General features: G+C 47.3%; 1 protein-coding gene across 1 annotated transcript in view; it reads left to right on the plus strand.

Moving 5' to 3' along the window:
* TBC1D8 (TBC1 domain family member 8) overlaps positions 1-8,765 on the plus strand; it is a 106,304-nt gene that overhangs the window by 65,752 nt on the left and 31,787 nt on the right. The window contains exons 7-8 of the mRNA XM_004704337.2: positions 3,722-3,929; positions 6,970-7,164. Coding sequence (XP_004704394.2) covers positions 3,722-3,929; positions 6,970-7,164 — 403 coding nt within the window. The remainder of the gene's footprint in view (positions 1-3,721; positions 3,930-6,969; positions 7,165-8,765) is intronic.

Below are 8,765 nucleotides of genomic sequence, written 5' to 3' on the forward strand. Positions count from 1 at the left end.
GGGTTTTGCATGGTCCATGAGCCCTTTGGAGTAATAGTTTCTCACTCCAGCAGTAATGGGAAAGATTTTTTTAAAAGAAGAAGAAAACCAATGCTGGTAAGGTTATGGAGAGACTGACACCCTCATCAACTGCTGGACAAACAAGCCAGCCTTACTGCCATCTAATCAGTTCCAACGTACAGAGCTGGCACACGGTGCAGCCACTGTGGTGAGCGGTCTGGTGCTCCCGTGGAAAAGTGGAACTAGAAATGCAATGTGATGGATCCATCCTAACACCAGGTATATAGCCTAGAGAAATAACAGCCATCCCAAGAACAGGTAAGGAGCATGCTCACCCACGTTTATCACAGCAGTACTCAGTCACAAAAAGGTGGAAGCAATCTAATCTGCTCTTTTAAATCTCGAATGTGCTGAAATTTAAGACACACCCACCTGTCAGGGCCTCACAAACAAAGAAAACCCAAGTCCCAATGCCATTAGAACTCACTGTGTTTTGTGGGAGACACAATGTAAGCCCTTGGAGGACCACCATGTGTTGGGGTGACAGCTGGCCTCCTGGAAGTGGAGCCAGCAGAAGGTGCTTGTGTACGCTAGCAGAGCCAAGCGAGACAGTGTCTGGGGCCCTCAGGCAGCCTGGATAGTAACAAGATCACTCAGGCTGTAGTGCGGAGTCCCGGGTTTAGAATTCACTATCATGCATTTGTGTTACATTGTATAAGGGTGTCTTTCCTAAAAGGAAGAAGCATATAGTCTTACAGAAGAGTTAAGCAAAATAAAGGGAAGTACAGATCCTACTACTAACCAAGACACACCACTATTAACATTTTTAAGGAAAATCCCTTTACCCAGTCACTTTTAGTAAATTTGCATAGCCTTTCTTCATATAAGTGAGGTTATGCCATACATGCTATTTCTAACCTGCCTCTTTTTGGCAACATGTGATATGGACATCCTTTCATATTCACAGGCATCCCTTGATGCAGAAAGGACAGGCACTGTTTTCAACTTACGTATTCCCAGAGAGATACAGAGAAGGGTTAGCCATGGTCACCCAGCTAACAGGAAAGCCAGGAGTGGATAGTGCTGCCTTTGATCAAAGCACTAATCCAGATATATTTTTATGAGCCTCCTATTTGATGTGCCAAGAGCCTGGGTGACACCAGCAGTTTCCATAGGCTAGCGGTTGGTGGCACTGCGGCAGAAAGTACCTGGCAAACCGCTCCTATAAAGATCACAGTGAAGAAACCCCTGTGGCAGTTCTGGGCTGTCCCATGTGCTTTGCCTAGAGACCAGGGCCAACACGAAGGCAGCCAACAATAACATTTAATGCGTCAAATAGTATTGTTCCTTCAGCGGTAGGACTTCCTCCTCTACTAGAAGTTTGACTCATTACGAAAATCCATCAGTCATGTTCATGCTTCACTGGGGTTTAGGGCCAAGAAACAGGATATAGGGAATTCCTTGGGGTGGGGTGGGGTGGGATTCCACCCCTGCCCCCACTTCCCCATCACCGTCCTGTGTTGTTAGTACTGAAGTGACACTGATGGGTCTTCTCTAGAGTGCCGACTTTATTTTTATTGTTTAAGATGACAATAACTCATGCTTATTCAACACTCAATAGGCCAGGCACAGATGTAGATGGAAAATGTATACGTATCATTTTAGAGCGTCATTGAAACTTAATAACTTAACAAACCCAGGGACAAGGGAACAACAAGTGATCCAAAATCGAAGGTGAGGAGGGTGTAGGAGGCATAGTAGGGCTTGATCAAGGGCAGTGTGTAACCAAGAGGAATTACTGAAACCCAAATGAAGGCTGAGCTTGATAGTAGGACAAGAGGAAATTAAAAGGAAATAGAGGAAATAAGGAGGCAAAGGGCATTTATAGAGGTCTAAATACAGCCATGTAAATATGCAAATATATTTATATATGATGATGGGGAAATAGATCTATGTGCATATATTTATAGGTTTAGTATCAAGGTAGCAGATGGACATTGGGCCTCCACTCAAGCACTCCCTCAATGCAAGAACACTTTGTTCTATTAAACTGGCATTCCATGATGCTCACCTTCCCGACATGATTGCTGAAGACAAAGCGCGGCCTAAGCAAATGTAGTGAAGACAGCTGATGGTGCCCAGCTATCAAAAGACATAGCATCTGGGGTCTTAAAGGCTTGAAGGTAAACAAGCGGCCATCTAGCTGAGAAGCAACAAAGCCCACATGGAAGAAGCACACCAGCCTGTGTGATCACAAGGTGTTGATGGGATCAGGTGTCAGGCATCAAAGACCCAGAACAAAAAATTGTATCATTATGAATGAGGGGGAGTGCGGAGTGGAGACCCAAAGCCCATCTGTAGGCAACTGGAGATCCCCTTACAGAAGGGTCTCGGGGAGTAGACAAACTAGTCAAGGTGCAGTGTAGCAATGATGAAACATACAACTTTCCTCCTGTTCTTAAATTCTTCCTCCCCCCACAATCATGATCCCAATCCTACCTTACAAATCTGACTAGACCAGAGAATGTACACTGGTACAGATAGGAACTGGAAACACACGGAATCCAGGACAGATAAATACCTCAGAACCAATAATGAGCGTATCAATACCAGGAGGGTAAGGGGAACGTTGGGTAGAAAGGGGGAACTGATTACAAGGATCTACATATAACCCCCTCCCTTGGGGGCGGACAACAGAAAAGTGGGTGAAGGGAGATGTTGGACAGTGTAAGACATGACAAAATAATTCATACATTATCAAGGGTTCATGGGGGGTGGGGCAGGGAGAGGGGAAAATGTGAGGAGCTGATACCAAGGGCTCAAGTTAGAAAATGATGGCAACAAATGTACAAATGTGCTTGACACGATGGATGGATGGATTGAGATAAGAGTTTTACGGTCCCCCAATAAAATGATATTAAAAAAAGGAACTTAATAGTGACATACAATTCATCCATTTAATGAATACCATTCAGTGGTCCTTGTTAGTATATTCAGAGTTGTGTTCCCATTATTGCACTCAATTTTAGAGCATTTTTGTTCCCCTACAAAGAGAGCTGATCACCATGAGCAGTCCCTGTTTCTCTCTTCCCTCCAGCCTTTGGTAATCATGAGTCTGTTGGACCTCTGCTGACCCAGTGGGCCCTGCATTGAGTCACTAACCACAAGGTTGGTGGTTCAAACCATCATTCACTCCCTAGAACGATAAGGCTTTCTACTCCCAGCTGTAAAGAATTACAGTCTTGAAAACCCATGGGCAATTCTATCTTGTCTTGTAGGGGTCATTTTGAGTTAAATCAGCTCGATGACAGTAAGTTTGGGTTTTTTTAGTCTGTTTTCTGACTCTGTAGCTTTACCTATGCTGAACATCTCAGATCAATACAGTCAACACAATACACATATGTGGCTGTTATGTCTAGTTCCTTTCACACAGCCTGTAATGCTTTCGATGTTTACCCATGTCATAGCATGTGTCAGTATTTCATGCTCCGCAGAACCGTGATTTCATGGTATGGATTCATCCACAATTAGTTTATCCATCAGTCTGCTGGGCTGTTTTCTAGTTTTTAGTTCTTATGAGTCATACACCTACAGGGACCAGAGGTTCTCAGCATCATTCTGAATCCAGGCTGTACCAGTGGGCCTGAAAGTGTTTTTCTTCGAAATCTTGGGTGTCCTCTCACCCTTCTGCCTTTTCATTTTCCCTTCTTCCCTTTCCTAGGGATCTTGAAGCTAGAGCACAGAAGGAGTTCTTCCGGGCGTTCTTCAGGTTGCCAAGGAAGGAGAAGCTGCACGTGGTCATGGCCTGTTCCCTGTGGACGCCGTTTAGCCGCTGTCACACTGCGGGGCAGATGTTTACCTCTGACAGCTACATCTGCTTTGCTAGCAAAGAAGACGGCTGCTGTAACGTGGTCCTCCCACTCAGAGAGGTAGATGCCACTGTTCCCCTCTGTCACCTTTCTTCTCAGGAGTCCTGTTGGCGTAGTGGGCTACATGTCAGGCGGCACGCCACAAGATTAGCAGTTCAAACCCACCAGGGACTCTGCAGGAGAAAGTTGAGGCTTTCTGCTCTTGTTAAAGTCACAGCCTTGGAAACCCACAGGTGCAGTCCTACTGTGTTCTACAGGGTTGCGATGAGTTCGAATGGATTTGATGGCCGTGAGTTTGATTTTGAGTGGCGTAGTGGTTAACAGCTAGTCTACTAACCTCAAGGGCGGCGGTTCACACCCACCAGCTGCTCCATGGGAGAGAGCTGGGGCGGTCTGCTTCTATACGGTTCCAGCCCCATGGGGGAAGTCCTGCTTTGACCTTGGTGTCGCTGTGAGTGGGGATCCACTAGAAGGCAGTGGGTTTGTTTTGTTTTGTTTTTTCAGTCACCATAGCATGCACTTCCTCAAGCCAGCTTGTTGTCATTTGAACCTGCGGCTGCTGGCTCTGAGAGGAGCACCCGGAAGAGACGGGAACTCCGTCAGCATCCTCAACATCTGGAGCTGGACGTCTAGAGGTCTTGGCTTCTGGAGGGCAGCAGGGCCTGTATGTCACCACAGCCCATTTGGCCTTTGCTCATCCTGTTGAGGCTAGGACAACTGAGAGTTTGCATAGAAGCGGTGGGCCACACCAGAGCCCTCTCTCCGCCACGCTGCTGATAAAGCTGGCATGAAAGTGCCCATAGTGACCATGGTCCCGCAGCCTCCCGTAGCCTGAGACCAGAAGAGCTAGATGCTGCCCAGCTCCTGCTGCCAACTCTTCTGACCAGGGACACAATCGAAGGTGCCAGTGAGAGTGGGAGGGAAATGTAGACGAAAACTCAGATTCCTAGGAGAGACCAGACCTGCTGGCTGGGTAGGGACCAGAGAAACCCTGGTTGCCCTAAGAAACCCCTTAACCGGAACTGTAGCCACTCCCGCGGGTCTCCTTTCAGCCAGATAATAGATTGGCTAATAAATTAAGCAATACCACCTGTGAGGACTGTGCTTGAAATGATGACTCCCAGAGGCCAAAGGTCAGCCTTCACCCAGAAGCAGAGATGAATGACAAGGAGGGCCCGGGAAACCAGGTGGAAGGCAGGTGGGGTGGGAGTGAGAGAGCGCTGACATGTGGGCACTATCATGAAATCAGGGAATCATTCCTATGTGACTGTTGAAGGGGAATTAAATTTGCTATATGAACTTGCCCTGGAAGCACAATGCAATTAAAAAAACCAACAACATGTTTAAGCAATGGAAGTTCCTCCCCAAACTCTTAGGAATCCATCTGCACCTTTTTAAAAAAAATTATTTTACTGGGGGCTCGTATATCTCTTATAACAATCCATACATCCATTGTATCAAGCACATTTGTACATGTTGCCATCCTTTTCAAAACATTTTCTTTTGAGCTCTTGGTATCAGCTCCTCTTTTTTCCCCTTCCTCCCTCATCCTCATCTTTACCTTGTAAAAGTAAATAGCAAACTAATTTTTTGTTGTTTTTAAAGCCTTTTCATTGCGATTTGGGTGGAAGTTTACAGAGCAAGTGAGCTTGTCATTCAACACTTGGCCCTCCCTTCTTTCCTGCTATTGGTGGTAGTCCCCGGGGGGTAACAGCACTCTCCCCTCTTCCTCTCCAGTCTCCTGTCCATTCACTCTGTCCTGCCCTAGCCTGCCCGCTGGCCTTGGATTTAGAACTCACGCTGCCCTGTTGACTCCTCAGGCTGATGATGCCAAGGAGCATGCTTCTTTCTGTTCACTGTATAGGTCTGTCTACTGTTTGGCTCGCTAGACGCTCAGAAGAAAGATGGGGCAGCTTGCTTCTGTAAGGGTTTGCAGCCTCAGAAACCACAGGGAACATTTCCCCTCTGTCCCGTAGGCCACTCGGACTTGGAATTGACTCAGTGGCAATTGGAACTGAAAGTTACTATCTGGGAATAGATTCAGATCCAGACTTCAAGGGTGTCTAGGGGGCCACGGTGTGGGGGCTTCCGCCAGACTATCGGACTAGTAAGTCTGGTATTTTTTTAATGATTCTAGAATTTTGTTTTCCCAGGACCTTCTATTCAACCAGAGCAGTCAGAGGTAGCCAGGCACCATCTAGCTCTTCTGGTCTCAGGGTAATGGAAGCTGTGGTTCACGTGATCCTTTAGTATGTTGCACTAATTATCTCCTTGTGTCTCATTTCTGACTTCCTCTTTGCTCTGGGCAGGGAGAGATCAATCTGCATCTTCAGTGACCCCAGTGACAAGTTTTGAAGACCCTGGTTGCTGTTCACAAAGTCGGGTGCAGAGCATTGCCTTTGCAGACTCAGGACCCACAGTTGTCATCCTGAGCTGCCACCCCCACCCCTGGGGCATTAGTTACATATTAAAAGAAGCACTTTCAATTTTTATCTGCTCCCATCTTACCATGTTGTTCAGTGCCATCGAGTTGGGTTTGACTCACGGTGACCCTGTGTGACAGAGTAGAACCCACCCGTGGGTTTTTTAGGCTGTGATCCCTATGGGAGCTGATCACCAGGCCTTTCTTCCATGGTGGAGCTGCGAGGTGGGTTTGAAAGACCAACCCGTTAACGCACAGCCAGCACACAATCGCATCATTTCTTCTTCTTAAAATACTGTGATTCTGTTCTCGGAAAGTGGGGTGGGGAGGAGTCTTTAACGCCCAGACAGTGCTTTGCTTCTCTGGCTCTGAGAAGAGCCGGTGACTCAGACACCTCAAGGCCAGCACAGAGCCAGGTGGGCTGAGCCCTGCTGTTTGGAAGAACTCAAAGCTCGTTGGTACGTGTGCTCTCCTCCTGCCATGCCATCAATCTGCAGGAGATGGTTTCAGTTCACTAAGACTTGTGCTTGGAAGAGTCAAGGGAGAAATCCAGTGCTGCCCTCTTTATTTTTCATCTAGTGCACCCGTTCCTAACTGCAGTTATTTGGCCTCTCTACTTTGGAAGACTTTCTGGGCGTGCAGTGACATGTTCTCGCTCTCTGTGCTCTCTGGAAACAGGTAGTGAGCATTGAGAAGGTGGAGGACACCAGCCTGCTGCCCAACCCCATCATTGTCAGCATCAGGAGCAAGATGGCCTTCCAGTTCATCGAGCTCAAGGATCGAGACAGCCTGGTGGAGAGTCTCCTGGTGAGGCTGAAGCAGGTTCATGCCAACCATCCCGTGCATTATGACAGCTCAGGAAATGAAGATATGGTATGACACTGCCACGCCAGGGGAGTCTACATTGAAAACCCCATGTGTTGCCATCGCTAGGACATTGGTCTTCAAAGGGGGATTGCATGTAAAACTGTTCTGCCGAGGTCTAGGGAAAAACTGTGATTGATTATTGGGGCAGTCAGTGGGTCAGAGCGTGCAGGCTCGCTTCAGATACATGGAGTGTCCTGAGTGGATGCTCCCAGTGTAGTGGAGTTGGTTAGGGTGATTAATGCAGTTTCCCCCATAGGTTATAGGGGTTGATGCGACACCCCTTGACTGGTCAGATAGGTTGATAGGGACAGCTTTCACATGCTGGGGAATTTGATGGCATCTCTCCCACATGGCAGCAGGCTTGTATGTGCTCACAAGTTTGAAGGGTTGACTTAGCTTGGCTCTCCGTCTTCTACTTAGAAGGATTGACAATCGGTACCCCCCACATTTAGAGCCATTGGTGGAGAATATCCCTCTCATAAAAGGAAGTTATTTGGAGGCAAATGTAACTTTCTGAAAGAGAGGAACATTATCGTCCTTAAGAAAGGACAGCTGTAAACTTGGCCCCAGCATCCTTAAGGAAGGACAGCTGTAAACTTGGACCTGGGTCTTCCGGTACCCAGTCCTCTTGTCCTATCACATCTCTCCCTCCCTTCACCTGACACAGGGAGAGAAGGAGAGAAAGCATCTCTCTCTGTCCTGTAGAGTTGTTTTCTGGGGATACGGGCCTCCTCAGTTCAAGGAGGAGAAGGGATGCTGGGTTGGACTCATTGTAGCTTTCTGCCCACCACTTTGAGCTCGCGCTCTGTGCATCATCAGTGTGCTCTCACCGGAAAGCCCAGGCTAGGTCATTTGTTTCTAAGGATCATATCCTGTTGGAGTTCATGTTAGTCAGGGTAGAATTGCGCTCTATTGGGGTTTCTGTGGCTAATTCTTTGGGATTCGATGTCCAAGCCTTTCTCCAAGAGGCCTTTAGGTGTTCTCGAATCGATCATGAGCCTTTTAGCAGCCAACCACTTACAAATATTTGCACCATAAATACATAAACCCAGACAAAACCCAAGTTTGACTCATAGCAACCCAATAGGACAGAAGAGAACTTGCCCCTTTGGGTGTCAAAGATTGCAAATCTTCACGAGAACAAGCAGCCTCATCCCGAGCAGCAGTTGGTGGGATTGAACAGCTAACTTTGTGGTTAACAGCACAGTGCTTAGCCCAAAGTGCCGCCAGGGCTCCTGTGTTAGTCCGGGTAGACTAGAGAAACAAATTCATAGAGACTCATATGTGAATAAGAAAGAGGTTTATAAGGGATCAGGTATCAGACATAAAGAACAAAAACTCATATCATTGTGAATGAAGGGGAGGGCAGATTGGGGACCCAAGACCCATCTGTAGGCAACTGGACACCCCCTTACAGAAGGGTTGTGGGGAGAAGAGCCAGTCAGGGTGCAGTGTAGCAGCGATGAAACATACAGCTTTCCTCTAGTTTCTAAATGCTTGCTCCCCCACCCCACTATCATGATCCCAGTTCTACCTTACAAATCTGGCTAGACCAGAGGATGTACACTGGTACAGATAGGAACTGGAAACACAGGGAATCCAGGACT

The sequence above is a fragment of the Echinops telfairi genome, unplaced genomic scaffold (genome assembly GCF_000313985.2).
Source record: "Echinops telfairi isolate 266 unplaced genomic scaffold, ASM31398v2 ScPeMD7_7467;HRSCAF=8505_1, whole genome shotgun sequence".
NCBI classification, from domain to species: Eukaryota; Metazoa; Chordata; class Mammalia; order Afrosoricida; family Tenrecidae; genus Echinops; species Echinops telfairi.